This window comes from Ciconia boyciana, chromosome 5, assembly GCF_034638445.1.
Source record: "Ciconia boyciana chromosome 5, ASM3463844v1, whole genome shotgun sequence".
Lineage (NCBI taxonomy): Eukaryota > Metazoa > Chordata > Aves > Ciconiiformes > Ciconiidae > Ciconia > Ciconia boyciana.
The window spans coordinates 44,205,456-44,222,650 of NC_132938.1; the positions used below are offsets into that span (position 1 = coordinate 44,205,456).

The window sequence follows — 17,195 nt, forward strand, 5'->3', positions numbered from 1 at the left end:
GTCAGCTATGCTGGAAAGGTAATGGAACTATTTATGCACCTTGCTCATTTCTAAATTAAATTTAACTAATTTGGGAAAGAAACCGGATGTCACTGAAGGCTTTGAGTTAACATACAGCTGCAGTTTAAAAAACAAAAAGCCAGAAAGAGGGGGAAGAGTGCATGATTCTTACCGAAGGGAGTAAGACAGGCGGCATTACAGTGCCAGCATGTACCTAAATCAGCAGAGGCGATTTGAGAGCTTGTGTGTCTCCTTTCTCCTAAGGTTCAGGAAGTTTTATCCTGAAATTACTGGGAGTCTTTAAAGATCGTAACCTCCTAAGGATTTTCGCAGACTTAACTTGGGGTACGAGGTGCCAACACAGCTGTAGAAAAGTTCCAGCGGCTTCCATCCCCACCTGGAGGTGCCGGCGGGACAGCGCGGCTCCTGCGGCGCCACGAGGGGCGCGACGAAGGTGGCCCGAGCGACGGGCCGGCGGGTCGGGCGGCCGTTCCCGCGGAGGAGGCAGGAGGGCCAGGGCCGAGGCCGAGCCGCAGCACCGGCGCTCCGCAGGCGAGAGCCCCCCCCGCCGCCCGCGCGCAGACCGTTAGCCCCGGCGCGGCGTCGCCGGCAGCGCGCGGAGCGGCACGGGGGCGGGGCGGGGCGGGGCGAGGGGCGGGCGGCGCGCGCGGCGCGGCGCGGGGCGGCCGGCTGCAGACAGCGGCGCGTGCGGGGAGGGAGCGGGCCGCCTTTCCGGCCGCGACGAGGAGCGCGGTTGCGGGGCTTGCAGCAAGGTGACGGGCTGGGCAGCCTCCCCTTCTTCCCCCCCACCCCGCTTCTTCCGAGCGCTCCGCGTTGGGCTCCCTTTCCCGCTGCCCCTTCCGCAGCCCTTGCCCCTTTCGGGTGGGCGAGGGGCCCGCTGCGGGCAGTTGTCCCTGTCCCCCGCCGGATGCCCCCGGCTGGGGTTCGGCTCGGGTGTGGGTAACCCCCCTCCTCGTGTCTCCTCTCGCCCAGATGCTCACGGTAGCAGCTTTCGTGTGCGTGTGTGCGGCAGCCTGGTGCAGCCCGGCGCTGGCGGCGGCGGCGGCGGCCGGGGGCAGACCGGACAGCAGCAATTTTCTGGACGATAAACAATGGCTCACGACCATCTCCCAGTACGACAAGGAGGTCGGGCAGTGGAACAAATTCCGAGACGTAAGTTCAACCCTTCCACCCTGCCAGCCGGCAGCCGCGCCCGGCCCGCTCCGCTCCGCCGGCAGCCCCGCGGCTGGCGGTCTGGTTCCGTTCGCTGAGGGCATCCCTTGGGCAGCCAGGGCTGGGGTGCAGCCTCAACTTCCGCCCTTCTCCCCAGATTTTAATTTTTATTTTAACTCCCGGCGGTGGCTCGGCAGGAGGAGCGAGGTCCCGCCGGCCCGTTCCCGGTGCGCTGCCGCCGCTGAGCGGCGAGGACCGCCCGGTGTGCCCCGGGCCGTGCAGGGCGCCCAGCCCGCACCTCCGGTGCCCAGCGGGCCGGGCCGCGGGAGCTGCTTCCCGCCCTGCGGGTCGCCAGCCGTTAAAAGGTGGCGGCGGCGGCGGAGGGGGAGTTGCGTTTGTCCTTCCTCCTCCCCGTTTCCCGCCCCGCCGCGGGAGCGGCGGTGGCTGCGGGCAGGGCTGCGGTGGGGCGCGTACTGCGGCCGCTGGGCCCCGCTCCCCGCCGAAGCGGGGCGAGGCCGGCCCGGGGTGGGGGTGGGGGGCTCGGGTCTCGCCCCGTCGCCGCTCTGCGAGTGCCGCCTGGGGAAGAGCCCCCTGCCAGCTGGGAGCGTGCGGCGGGCGGGACTGCCCGCTCTCACCTTGCCGCTGTCAGAAGTGCCGGGAGGGCGGGCTGGGGGAGAAGGGGCTGCGCGCACAGCCGGGGGCGGCTTGTGGGAGGTGTCGGAGCGCGGATCGTGGCAGAGAAGTCCGCTAAATAAGGCGGTAAGTTGTGTAAATGGTGCGTCCGGAGTGCCTTGCAGGGAGTACGTGAACACCAGACCCAGTCTGACCCGAATCTCGCCAGTTACGAAACCTGCTACTGTGAGGTGGCTCTCGTCCTCCAGAGCGCTTCGCTTTTGCGCGTAGTTCCTTCTCTGTTTGTGGCAAGTTGAGTAAAACCCAATCAATTTTCAAAAATCCTTCACATTTCTTTCAGTGAAAACCATTTTCCTTGATCTTCCAATATCCTGCATTCTTTGACGTCACTTTTAAAAATCTGAATTCCAGGCGTGCAAAATAATTTTCTATTTAGCTTTACTGTATTGCTTACTGGATTTCTTTGATTGGTGTAAAGCATTGATTTGGTTTGCAACTTCAGAGTCAACAGGTTTCTCGTGCTACAGCTTGCTGGTGACTGTGGTTTGCCATAGTGAACTGAAGTAAATGTCTCTGAAAAGTCTCTTTTATTTTTCTGAGCGCTGTAGTGTACTTGTGATGCATGTATTTTCTAGCTTGTTATATATGTTGCATGTGGGATGCAAACTTGGCTATTTATGTTAAGTAACTAGGAAAGAAGAGCTACTGTTAGAGTTGTGGGAGAACTTATTTCCCCAATAGTTTCTATTAAACAGCATAATTTTAGTGTTTGGGAACACTCAAATTAGTATTCAGATATTTTTGTTTGCTTTGAATATCTTAAAAACTTACGTTAACATGAAAACAGCCTCTTCAGTGTACTGTAATTTGGGACCTGTGATTTTGGAAAAAAAAAAATGCAGTGTTATATAAATGTTTTAGGATGAAAGGGTGCTGCTAGAAAACTATAAAATAAGTATATCAGTTATGTTTTATAATTGGGTAAAGTCATTTACGTAAGGACTACCCTGCAAGGCTGAAGAAGCTGAGTGCTCTCTAATGCCTGTCTCCTGGGTGCCTACTGACATATACTGTAATATTGGATATTAGCCAGATAATTTATTCTGTGACAAGTAGGTGTCCCCAAGGGTTTTAAGAGTGACTGCTTTGAGGACATACTGCATACTGATTCTTCTGGGGCAATTTACAAATATGCTGGCTTATTTATTTTTACAGTGTTTAAGTTTTATAAGGCTGGTACTTCAGTGAGGAATATGCTTTTATTTCTTGTGCAGAATCCTTATATCCTATTGATTGGTACTCAATCTGGAATAGTTATGGATGGTCCTAATACTTCACAAAGCTCTCCCTTTAAAACATGGATGGTTTTCAGTAATTCATAAGATATAATTGTAAAAAAAAAATTAAAATTATGAGTTAATCTACCTGCACAAAAATGCATTAGAAAAATATCTTACTTGTGAGGAAAATATCTTACTTGATGATCAGTTATCATTATTAAATATAACATGGTGGAGAAGTTTTATTAATAGCCTACAGTTTCATATAATTAGTAAATTTACTTGTGTGACTGTAATTTGTTGGTTTTGAAATTTTGATTAGCAATTTAATTAGTGATTAAAATGTTGCCTCCTGTTAAGGAGCAGCACAACTGAATTTTAAACATATGTAGGGGTAACTGTCTTGCAGAGTTAAAATCAAAATAAAGGTATGCAAGGCCTGTGTTTGTAACTTAATTCTCTAGTCAGAGAGTAGCATATTTTTTGCAGGCTTTAAATACCCTACAGATGTAAGGGTGAGAGGGAATTCTGGTGTGAAAAGAAGTATTTAAAGGCTTAACTTAAGACTTAACTGACAGGACTGATTAATGTAGAAGATAATGACCCTGACTTCTGGCTCATTGGCTCAGTTTCTTAGAGTTTTAGATCACGGTGAGAAAGTACATAGTCATTCAGAAAGGGAACCCTTACGAACCCTAATAAACCAGGATATGATCTTTTATTAAAAAAAAAATCCCAAACCAAAACAAACACAAAAAACCCAAACCTAACTCTCTTAACATCCTCTAAAATGTCATATTTGTCAGTAAAGGTTATTGTTAACATGAAAATATTAGTTAAGGTCTTTTCAGTACTTTGTACAGGCAAAACAGTAAATGACTCTTCAATTCTCTTGAAAGATCTTGATCATTCTGACAAATCTGTTGAAAATAATGAAATAGGTCTAGGCAAGAACTGTGCCTTAATGTGGAACAGTGGGAAGCTAGGTGCATGTTAGAGGCTATCTTCTCACATCTTTTTCTTGTGCAAAAATTGAGAACGGGCTCTTTCTTAAATAGGAGACTTTCCACATTAAAGATGAGGGGGAGGAAGTGTATTCTTCATATGTCAAATATCAACTCCCCCAACCTGTGTGTGTGTCAAACATTTTGGATTATATACAAGGATGTGTTTACTTTTTGCCTGTAGTAGCTGGAGAGGAAGAGTTTTTAACCTGATCTTAGTGCTGCTGCAGTCCAGTTGCTGAGTAGCTGCAGCTCTTATGTCTGTCACTAAAATAAGTCTCGGGGTTGATGTGTTTATTAAGGTTTTTCAAGCTGCCTGGTTAGGCTGCTTCAGCAGCCAGTGGTGTCACAATGCTGGGATGTCCTAGCCCACGTGTATATATCCTTATTTGTTTCATGCTTGGGAATTGAGGTTCTTCAGTAGATGCTAAGTTAGGGAAATCTTCTTCATTCATATTTTGTTATATTTATAGTGCTTTGTGCTAATGGTCTTGTCTATGATGGTTGCACCAGATATTTGATAAAAATGTATATATAAACTGCAGTTTGTCTAAAACGAAGATCATTCCTTTTAAAAAAAATGTAATCGGGTAATGGCATTACATTTATACTCTCCTGCTTAGAACATCCTAAATCTTATGTATCAAACTTTAATTACTCATAATGCTGTTAATCTGTGGAGAAAAACAAAATAGAGGAATAATTCTTTATTCTCTTTATAAGTTGATTCCAAATAATGGTATTATTTTTAATCCTAGAACAAAACATAATGGCTTTGTCATTTATAATCACTTTGTCTTTTTATGTGGTCTTTACAGCCAGTTGGACAAAATTTCACACAACTGTAATTGTCTGTTGTATTGCTATCTGAAAGACTTTCAGAAACTTTAATTTTTATTTCTGTAAAATTCCATGAAGCAACATTCTTTAGAGTGATTGAGTCATTTTATTAATTGATATTTGCAAAGTGTCCTGTCCATTTGTGTTCATTAGAAGGACTGCATAATAAATGTATTTTATATGGTAAATTTTACTTGCCGCTTAAGGAGAGTTATTTATGATCTAACTTGCTTGATAGTGATTTTTACTTTTTCTTTTCAAAGAGATCATAATTTAAGCAATTTTTGTATTTGCAAATTTAAGATGCATCAGGAACTTTGTAGTGAAAGATACTTTTAGTATATAAATAAACTCTGCACAACTCAACTATGGCATAGTATTGTTATGAAATAATATGATCAGTTGATCCGTGTGATCAGTTGCATCATACAACAGTGCTACTATCATCCTACCATATTAATACAGTTATCAAAAGTAAAGAAGGTAGAACAAAATTCAAGTAACAGACCTTAAAACCTGTCAGCTATGAAGGGGAAGTTTGCATTCTTAATACTACCTTTTACTCTGCTTCACTATGAAGTGTTCCCACATTGACCATCAAATACATTGCCGTCTAAAACATTTGGCAAGTTTGGGCAGCTCATGTTGGCCTCCCAAATGAGTCTTTTGAAGATATTTAAATAATATGTCTTTTCAACATTAGTGAAATCTAAACCTCTGTATTTGGAAAGAAGATGAACCAAATACCAGGTCTCTGTACCAATTCAATAATTGCCAGCATTCATTATTCTTCTGTCTGTTTGGAGGTTTAAGGCTTCTCAAAAACAAGCAGCCCCCTGCTCCCCAACGAAGCTCCCCACCAACTATACACCTGGTGTTTCTTTACTGTTGTGAGCAGAACATCTCTGCCCAACTGTACATCCACACAACTGCATCTCTGTACAACTAAGGAAGGCAAAGGCTGTTTTAAAAAGGATTTATCACAAGTGTTTCACACTTTATTGCATGATCACCATGTAAATATTTAAAAGCTTTTCATGTGGAGTACTGAACCTTATTTGAAGAGGAGAAGGACTTCTGTTCAACAAGTTTTTTGCATTGGCCTAGAATCCCTCCTAGTTTATGGAGGATTGTGAATGTACTTTAGAGAGGAAGTCAGTATTTAGGATTGGGTAGTGCAGCACTCATCAGTCTTTCCTCACTAATGTTAACTCATTTGCTGTGAAAATAGGTCTGGTAGGCTTATTTGTCCTGTACTTTTTATGGTTCAGGGTAAAGAAGACATACCTCTTTCCTTATCAGTGGGTAGGGCAGCTCTTTTACTGCATACATATGTTTTGATAGAAACTTATGATTATTAAATCAGGAAAAAATGGAATTGCAGAACAGCAAAGATTAACTTCATTATGTTGTTCTAGGCCTAAGTTAAAGCAAGAACTTGCTAATAAGTTAAGGTTACTTTTTCAATTAGGGTATTGAATCCGTTTTCCACATGCCAGTTTGTTACTTGAAACTTATCAGCTATTCTAAAGTGATATCAGTCTTTCTCTTTTTTCATGACTTATTTTGTATGATCTTAGTTTTCTTAATATGGTGAAGGAGCAAAAATTTTGAAATCTAGGAGATCTGACAGAAAGAATGAGTATTTTGTACCTACACCTATAATTACTACCTTTGAAATGAAACTAATAAAGACTTGAACACTGTTTTTTAAACTGTGAAATATAGGAAAGTGTTAGGAATTTGCATTAATTTTAATTAAGGAAATGTAAGAAGCTATTTAATTGTTCAGCACTTCTAAACTGAACATGGCAAATTATAATGGGAAGGAGTAATGGAAATCTTAAATTTTCATTTCTTCTGTATTGTAGAAGAAGGCTTCTGATTTTTATATGTGCTTTTAGTTTGTTCTCAAGTATGGATTCCTTTTTTCTTTCACCTGATTACTTTTCCTCTGGTCTGTTTTTGCTGCTCGTTTCTAGTGACGAGTCTGAGTCTGCTAATCTCAAACTATTGTTAACATTGAACTCTTAACTGTCTCTTGGAAGGCATTAGCTTGGAAGCTCTTTATATAGCTAATGTTTATGAGTTAAGTAAACTGTAATGTGCTTTTCCTTAGATTGCTCTCATAATCTAAAGTAAAGCTGATAACATTGTTTCATCTTATCTTTATCTCCTTTCTCCGAAGAATAATCTTTATTTTATTTGCTGTAGGTTGTTTAGTGGATATGGATACCCAGTCTTCTCTTGTCTTACCATTAAATCTTATTGGGATTGACTTTAGCCATCTGTGCTTATTACAGTGTAGTATAAATAGCTTTGTAATACACTAATAGATAATAACAGTAACAGAAACTGCATGGGCTGTCTTGGTTTTACAAGGAAAGGAAAGAAAGGAAAGATGTCTGGAGCAAGAGGTATATTATAAGGGGAAGCTGAATGTAGAAAACAATGGAATATGAGCGCAATTAGAATATCTGTTTTTAGACTAACACCACCAATTCTTTTTTTCTGGCTCCTTCATCTTTATTACTTTATAATCATTGAAGCATTTGAAGGAACTAGCTGCAGAAGGGAGAAATAATAGTTTGGCTTAATATGTTTGCAATTCTTGGCCAGTTTTCAAGCATAACTCCTTCCTTTAAATAGACACTTAAGTTTAAATAGTCGTGTGTCATGTCTGTGTTGTCCCGTGTTGTGTTGTCGTCCCCCCTGCACCCCCCCCGCCAAGATATGCTGAATGAAATAAGGAAATCTTTGAACAGTTTGTTATATTTGGTACCTAGCTTTAGAGCAACTCCTAAGTTTTCAAGCATAAGGAAACTGTTATTCTAACCAAGGGATTTCTATCTTTTCCTATCAGTACATGAAAAGTACTTGTTTGTAAAATAGCTTCAGTTTTGCTTTGTGGATATGTTTCTAATGTAGACCTTTTAAAAAGTCATGACATTGATTTTGCAGTGGTGTTTTTCCTATTGTGTATTTGTCTTAATCTGGCATATTTGAATGTATTTGTAATCGCAGATGAACAGCTGCTTTTTCTGCATCTTGTGTTAAGTCTCACTTTTACTATGCTCAGTGCTAAAAATCTGCCTTGTTTGCCTTAGAAACAGATATTATGGAGGCAGTGGTAGTACATGCTAACATAACTATATCATATTAAAAGTTCTTGTAATTTTCATACTTCTTGAAGTTTAATTTCTGAAAGAGAAGTTTGTGGCTAGTAAGATCAGTGTTCAAAGCTTCACTGGGCATTCTTACCTAATGTATGATCTTTAGTTATTTGTTAGATTTTTTTTTTTAATGATTTTTCACTTTTGCTTTCCCATCTCACATCATTTCACATTGATAATTACAGTAGCGAAAATTACTGTGGGAATTAATGATTTACCTAAGAAAGGTGGTGCAGTGTAAGGTAGCAATCTTGGACACGACACAGGGAGAGCCAATATGAAATTCTAACCCATGACAAAGTTTTTACATTACAATGAGGATGTGATTTCACTGCTCTGTTACTGTCTTCACAAGTGACTGCTTTAAGAGAACGCAATAAGAGAATGGGTTTAAAAGATATAAATCATCCAAACTTTTTGGTATTTTGTCACTTCCGGAGAGTATTGTCTTAATATGTTGTTATTAAAGACTATCCAATGCTTGACATTTTTCTGCAGAAAATTCTTATGAACTAGTTTTTTTATTTTCTCAAGTGATGTGTAGTCATTGGCTCAAAGGAGACTGTCAGTTTGCGGCTTGTTCAGCATCTCTCTAAAAAAGTCTGCAAGTCATCAAATAATTTTATGTAGTGCACTTACACTGGGGTCTGCATACAGCTGAAAACAAACTCCTTTGACATTTTTGAGCTTCCATCGATGATGAAATTCATTCCAGTTGTTAAATCTGTGTAGCATAGTAATGAGAAATTCAGAATTTACTCCTCAGTATATGCTTCTGAGTATGGAAAATGGCCTGGTTTTTTACAGCTGTTTATTAAAGTAGAGGGAAGTTATTAATATGAAGACTGTGGGATGTATATTTAATGATGCATGTATCTTTAAGGATTTGCTGGTGGTTGTGTTGGTGACTGAAACATCACTTTAGCAGAAAACCCAAACAATGATTCTTATAGGCAGAGTCAATTGGCTGGTATGTAAAGTAGCAATGCCAGGAATCCATTGTATAAAGTGCCCTTCCAGCCTTTTGCAGAAGAATAAGTTAACCAGTTTGGTCAGATTTAGGAAGCCCATGTGAAACTCTGGGACCTCTTTGTATTCATAAAATTTAGGGCCAAAATAGACCATTCGATTTGATAATATACTTGCCTGTATATAGTGGCTCATTAACTTTTATCCTGACAGATTGTATTAAACCCAAAGATTCTAGTTGGGCAAAAGTGGTTCAGGAGGCTGTACTGTGTGCTACTGGCACAGATTAAGATTAAGATTTGATCTCTAAGACCTGCAAAGTGAGTAAATTAATTAGCTGCAATATTCCCAGATGATCTAGGCAGCAAATTTATGCTGTTCTGCAGCAGAATAAGGAAGAATACCACTTAAGTTCATACTAATCTGATTTGGGAGTGTTTCTTCCTTTGGCCCAAATATGACGATGACTAGGACTGGTGCTTGACTAATCTTTATACTCATTTTCTGTTTAAAAGGAATTCTATTCTGCCACCTTCGTAACATTTTCTTGTGAGTATTGTCAGTAATTGTGGCCAATTACTTTTATGCAAAAAATCACAAATTATGTTGGAATACAAGCCAATTCAAATCCTAAGGAAGATGGAGAAATGGCTTCTGAATTTCCATTAAGATATTCACCGAGATATATATTCATTGTCTTAATCTGGAGTGTAAGTGTTTAAACATACTAAGGATTATGTAAGCAGCTTTGTTTCCAACAGCCAGGAATAAAAAGCATGAACATTAAGAGCTCAGTAGGTTCATATATTCCAAAGCCAGCAAAGGCCTATCAGATTGCTCAGTGTACTGCAAATAGTGTGCAATATTTCTTATGTGAACTGGATTAAAGCACACTAAGTGCGTATCTGTTTTTCTAAATCTTAATAAATCTAGCATTTCCCTCCTAAACTATTAAGCTGTTTAATTCTTCATCCATGTGCTTATTTTATTTTAAAGTTGAATGTATCTAACTTTACTCAGGAATTCTTGGTAGGCAGTTACAAGCTCGTGTTTTGGTGAACTCTGGTGCTTGGGGCATGAATGTACAGAATTTCTTTACACTAGTAAGAAAAAGACTAATGTTAGGAAAAGAGGCAAGTGGTTCCACCTGTGGTGTGATATTAATGGGCTCCTGGAAAGAAAATATCCTGTCAAAGGGTGCAGGGATGTATGGCCAAAACTTCATTGGAATTACTGCAAGTAACACCTTAACTAAATTAAGTGTAATATGATGATGAATCATGGGATTTTGCTTGTGAGATCTGGAGGTGTAGTCTCATAAAGATGGAGAAGGAGGGATATGCAGAAGTAGACTTAACTATGTAGTCTTGTACTGCAGATTAATATAGACATATAAAACGTCAAAACATTTCAGTGTTCTTCACTAGGACTGAATGGGTATTTATAAACTGGATTCTACACAGCCTTAATCTTCAGGACCTCTGTGCCTGGTTTGGACAAAAGCTACCATACCTTTCTGTCTTTGCTTACTTTTTACATATGCTGAATGTCTACAATTAATCTTTTTTTCCTTTCCTGCATAAAAATGATAGTTTCTTAGGGCATATGAAACTCTCTTTTTTTTTTTTTTTTTTTTTTCCTCCCAAGTTTTCTACATTTGGATTGTAGCATAGCTTCTGTAAGTTGAAGACATGAGTAACATTTTTCCCCAAGGGTTTTTAAATAGTAATGTTATGGAGTATTTGATGTTCAGCACATTGAAAAGTTGAGCTCTTGTGTTTTTTATAATAAATGAATAATATGAATGCATGCCACGTGCATGTGTGAGTGCATGCACACACACATGCACAGGCTAAGCGGTATCTCAGATCAGTAATAATTTAAAGAGGTTTTACTCTGTCTGTCCCTCATGCTGGGGGGCAAAATGCCTCACAGAGTGTTAGAAGTATTTCATGGGTCCAACTTAATCATGTTTGCAGATCTTATCTTACCATCAGATTTTGATATCCCATTGCTTGCAGATCTTTTTAGGGTATATACTGAGAATGACATGGATTCAACAATGTTTGTAGTGTGCAGAATAAAATGGTAATACTGAATTCATATCTCAAATATGCGAGGCAGTTGTCTACAATAGTTTCAGTTCATTGGCTGGAAGAAATACCTAATTTTTTACATGCCTTTAAGTATCACATAAGAACAAGACAAGTATGACTACAAATGTCTAGAGATTTTCAAGAATATGTTTGTGTTGAACTCCAGTTTCTCCAGGAAAGGTAGGCGACGGTATCAAAAATATTTTAATAAAATTTGTGAAATTATTCTGTGAAGCAAAACTGAAGTTAGATTCTAACAGTGCTTATCTGGTTGTAAAATGTGATAATATCGTCCATAGTTTACCTTTAAAAATATCTTTCTTGTCAAACTGATGTTCCTTTAGTTTGAAAGTAAGGGAATCTTTAGAATTTTTTTACAAAGAGTTGGACTGTGACTTTCCAGCCCAGTTTGAGTGTAGTTGGACTATTCAACAGGATGAATGTTAGGAAACTTTTTTCTTAAAATGTTGCAAGTTACTGTCAAACATTAATAATAATGAAAAGTTCAGCTTGTTAATAATATCTGTATAAGACTGTTTTTTCCACAGATATTTCTGCTTTTTGATCTTTATTCTAATGCAGATAAAGGTTAGTAATTTGCACATGCTTAATTCCCACATACACAGATCCTACTCTTGTTTGGATTTAGCAGAAAGAAAATTTTTTACTAGTTGAAGTACTAGTTGAAGCTAAAATTTCTATAGCTGTAAAATTATACGCATTATTTATACAGCTGATTTAAAATATATCAATGTTCAACTTTTACTTATACTGTGATAAAACAAAATTAAGCTTGAAAATCAAGTAGATGTATTTTCACATTTGACAACTGAATTTTTCAGTTGCTTAACTTAGGTAGCTTTAGCCAAACAGCTTGCTCATTAGACCAAAAAACCTGCCAAGAGTAATCAAGCAAAGGGATGAAACAAAAGACATTGTGATTTACTGTTTTATGCTTGGCATTTATCAAGAGAAGTGCTTGATTGAAGGAAAAAGAAGGAAAAAAGAAAAGGAAAAAAAAAAATCTTCATAATGCTGGATTAATTACCATCATAAAATTTGAAAAACCTCAGTGATGTGTAGTCAACTAGCCCTGTAATGCCTGAATTGTTATAGGAATTCTTTCAAATAGTGTATTTTTAAGGAGTTTTGCAGGAAGTGAAGCTCTTCTGCTGAAGTCGTGTCGTGTCCGTCCCCCCTATCTTTATCAAACCTTCATTGTGGATTTCACTGTGATAATGTTGTATTAGAGTGGATCTCAATCCAGTTTGTGTGGAATCTTTCCTTGTCTAATCGAGGTCACTGAGAATATGTTCACTGATGTTTGTGAGAGGTGGAGTAAATCTTTAATTATGCCAATCTACTTATTTAAAATCATTATTTGAACATTAAGTCTACAAAACAGACTTCTGAATGTATTTTGCACCTTTGGAAAATGGAAAGAAAGAAAACTTGAACTGGAGAACAAACTAAGCCATCCCTGCAATGACAACTTCTTTTCATTAGAAAATCCTATCTAGTATTCTAAAGTAGAATATATATCAAGATTGTTCTGTGGGTGGTTTTTTTTTTCCCTTTTCTTTTTTTTCTTTTTACTTTTTATTATGTATAAGGGAATTCTTAATTTGTTGCTACTTGTTGGAGCACAGTGGAACATTGTTTCTTTATTTCCTTAAGCTACTGGATTTGATTGGGGATTTTATTTCTCTTTTTAAATGAATTATTTTCCTGAATAAGTTGTTATGTGTTTTATTCTGCCCCCCCCCCCCGTTTGTGAGGTGAGGGTAGAAAACAATCTTCCAGTTTCACTGACCTGAATCAAAATATGTCATTTTGGCTAATTCATCTGAGAGAGTTTCTGTTTGTGTATTTATAGTCTGTGTCTGATTAATTTGCTGCATTGCTTCATGGAGTTGTAGGTAGGTGCCTTTGTGCTGCCTTACATGCCAAGCTTCTACAATGAATTGCATATTGTATGATGCACGCTGCTTTCCCCTCTAGCTGAATCCCATGTTGCACTGTGCAAAACAGTGCAGAGATTCAATTAAATGGGAGGGTGGCAATTATTAAGTAGAAAAAAAAGAAAATTAGACAAGCATAAAAAAACTATGCAGTGCATAGCAAGACAATATTACAGAGGCAAGATTTTCATCCTGTATCAGAAAGGCCATTTATATAGATAATAATACCATTAAAAACTAAAGCTGAATAACCTATTTTGTGAGAGGTATTAAAGCATCTGCTGCATGGCTTAATTCTGTGGGAAATTATAAGAGTTTATGCACTGGGAGGGATTTACTCGGTATTTTTTTCTTTTATCTGAAATGGGATTTTTTTTTTTTTTTAACCCCCCCCCCGATCTGATGCTGGACTAGATTGATCATCTAGAATTAGTAATTCTTAGATGTCCAAAGTAAGGTGCAAATCTGCCAAAGTAAGATTTTATCTTGATTTGACAAGTATATGGTGTTTCTTTTTGTGTCAGAAATCTCACATGAGCAAACTACAGTGTATCAAGAAACCAGGGATCTAGAGTAAATCAAAATCTGGTTTAAGGAAGATATACCATAGTATAATTCAAGCTAACTTTTTTGAAGTTTGTAGTTTGTTCTCTGTTCTTATTATGGTATATCCTGCTCACTCCACTTGTCTTAAGACTTCTGAAGTTCTGTTACACCTGTCTCAGCTTTATTTTCTTACAAGGTTACTGGGTCACTTGATGTTTCCAACATTTGTATTTTTCCTCATCTTTATTCAGATATCTATTAAACTATTTGTTACTTCACTCCTCTGCCTAGGCAACACAGAGATTGTGTTGTATACATTTAAATATTTTCTCTAAACCCAAAGCACTTTACATCACTTTCCTTTTATGAGGGTCACCAGAAAATTAGAAACGAGATAATGATGGAATGAAAATCAAAATTGTATTGCTGTTGTGTCAACTATAGGGATTTGCAGCATGTACATTCTTTGTATGGAGATCTCTTTGATACTGGTCACATTGATAAATGTCCCTGTCTATCCAGCCTTTACACCAGGTTCAAGTCCCTGGTCATTCTTATAAACATTTCAGTGGCAGTGTCCCTGCTCAGAGGCTCCAGACAAGAACCAGTGATTTTATGGCTTCTTTACACCAGTTGAAATTATCTTTATGTATCAGGTATGAAGGAACTGGAAAAACAGGGGTGAAGAAAGAACCCCTTTCTCTTTCAGCCTGGATCTAGATATTCAATATCTCTTCTGTTTTAATAAGTTAAATGCATGAGACTATAAACTCTGAAACTGAAGGTCAACAGTACCAACCATTGAACACTTTGGGGGGTAGTGTTAGTAGACATGTGACTCCCTGCCCTCTTTGAACGTAGATGAGTAGAAAATTGCTCAGTATAGTTGCATTGTATTAGAAATAAAACTTCGTATCTAATGTGACAGAACTTGAGTATCAATTCAGATCAGAATTCCAGATCTTATCATCACTTACACCATGAATTTGGAAGAATTTTTTATCATTCTGTTTGAGATTTAAACTTCGAGTGAGAGTTCAGAGTTGGAATATTTTTGTCCTTTCTGACACTAGACTGTGTGAATCTGTAAGTCTTCCTTCTTGCCTCTTGCAAGTTTAAGTTTCTTAAAGAAGGATTTGAGTGAATGGTGTGCTTGCTTAAGTTAAATATCTATAACAAAAATCTGTTTTATTTCTGTGTGTATTCTGTGGAATTTGACTGTGAGTCTTAGATAACAGTTTCTACTTTTCAAAATACAGTTACTGTTGTATTTTTGTGTTTTTCATTTAGGAGTTGCAATATGCCTAATTTCTCTTGCAAACCAGGGCAATTTGGCAGGGAAAATGTCCTGAAGACAGTGTAGGTTGTTCACTGGGAAAAGGGTTTAAGGAATGATCCAGTTATATGTGATTAAGAGGAGGTTAAGAGCTTCACTCCAATGGCAAGTTAGTTAAGGACCTGATACTGTAATTTAGCTGTGCATTGCTGCTCTGAGTGATTTTTGGCTTGAGCTGTTAGGAACAGGTAGTTGTAATGACTGGCTGGTATCGCTGTTGCCAAGTAGATTTCTAGGACAGGGGAGAATCCCAAAATCTTCTTCAAATGCTATGTATTAGCTTTCCAAGAAAAGTGTGAGAAAATATGAAACAACAGAATACTCTAAGCGTTTTGTTAAATATACAATAGTATTACCCCACCCCAATAACCTTTGCTTTAAAGTTAAAAATAGGTAACACAAATAATGAAATAATTATTCCACATTGTCCTTTGATTTACTGTTTCTCTCCTAGTTTAATGTCCGTATTCGATTTATGTTATTTCCTCTCTATTTTGTTTCTTACACACAGCAATTAAATCAGTACTCTAGAGAGAAAGCTTAAGAATAATTTAGAGGGTTCTTAAAAAAAAAATAAAATCATGGTTTTATGATCACGTGAAAAGAACAGAGTATTGTTTCATGACTTCTTGTTGTGAGAATGGAACAGCACAATTTGTGAGAATATATTTATCCAAAGACATCTGGGTACCCAGAGTTCTTATCTCATTGATGTCTAGTTACCCCAGCTAGGCAACCTACTATATGTGCTTATTTGGAGAAGTGGAATTTATCTGATTCTTTTATCTATCTAGGATTCCTAGTTTATTTCTAGGAGTCCATCTTTTACTACACTAGAAAAATAACTTGCTTATTTCCTTAAAATCTCTTAGTAATGTGATGAAAATAAGACTAAGTGCCAAGTCTTAGTTTTCACAATGATCATTAATGTTTGAACACACAAGTTTATTGCATCCTTAACTATGAAGGATGAGATGGTCTAGTAGACTGATCTGTTAATACAACATCTGAAGATTAATTTTTAGTCCAGTACCATTGATCAATATGATTGACATCTTAGAGGAGTTCTGACACTGGGTTTCTAAGATGAACCAAACTGACAGTGTAGTCATGCTTAGTTACTCACTACTAGGACTGTAGATATTTCCGCACAATGAGTTTGAATTTCTCATGTCCTGAGTGTTCTGTGCTCTATCCAGCAAAGAGTTTAGACCTATGGTTAATTTAAGCCTTATGAATAGGCTTCCTTTGAAATTGCTTGCTGTGTTTCAATTAAGTGAGGCTCTTAGTTTGTGTTAAGATCATTCCTATCTGGCCAGTTTCTTTTTCTGCTCTTCATTCCAATAGGTTTTTCTTTTTTTTTTTTTTAGGTGTAATTTTTGAGTTCGTTTGCTTTTGGTATAGATAGTGCTATTATTGGTGGGCTTGAAATTTGTTTCTCATTAAATATTTTTCCTATAAAGCTTTTTAATAAAATGAACTTCATTTAAAATAGATACCGTTTCATGAAAAAAAAAAAGGATACTTTCTTCAAGTGGAAAAGTTGTATGAGAATTTCTGTGAATCATTGTATATCCTATTGGAGAAAGACATGCTACAGTGTTATTAGGAGCTTTGTTCCTTTGCTGAACATCTTCCATAAGACCTCGATTGCAAAACATGAAATTGAATGGAGGTATGAAGGTAATAAAGCATAGGCTACCAGGGATGAAACTTTTAATTTTTCTGTTGGTAATTTTAAGTTTTTGTTGTTTTTCCCTGGGTTTAGAAGATATTTTCTCCTTATAGCCAAAGGTTTTTTTATTACACATTTTACTAACTACCAAAAATTGATTTTGGTGCCACTACCATTTAAAGTAAGGTATGTAAAGTTTTGAAACTTTGCTTTTCTATGTTGACTAAAATCCCATTTTTTAAAAATTTAGATTAAAAGTGTGCCCTTTGCTTTGGGTAATCATTAGTAGACCTCTCTGGAACATGTAATGACTTAATAAATTCAGAAAGAAATAATGTGGAGAGTGAAATATTCTATGCCTTACATTCCTTTAAATATTCAAAAATTGAGGAATTTGGTTGGTTTATTCATATTTTGTGTTTGATAAATTTCTTAAATAACAGAGACTAGCATTTGTGTTTTGTTAATTTTAGAGCAGAAAGAAAACAAAAGTTGCAGGCATTAATTCT

The 17,195-nt window shown here is 38.2% G+C and overlaps 1 protein-coding gene across 1 annotated transcript in view; it reads left to right on the top strand.

Annotated features, from left to right (window-relative positions):
- Positions 1 to 677: 677 nt before the first annotated feature.
- Positions 678 to 17,195, top strand: part of SPOCK3 (SPARC (osteonectin), cwcv and kazal like domains proteoglycan 3) — a 233,942-nt gene continuing 217,424 nt past the window's right edge. The window contains exons 1-2 of the mRNA XM_072861612.1: positions 678 to 773; positions 994 to 1,173. Coding sequence (XP_072717713.1) covers positions 994 to 1,173 — 180 coding nt within the window. The 5' untranslated portion in view covers positions 678 to 773. The remainder of the gene's footprint in view (positions 774 to 993; positions 1,174 to 17,195) is intronic.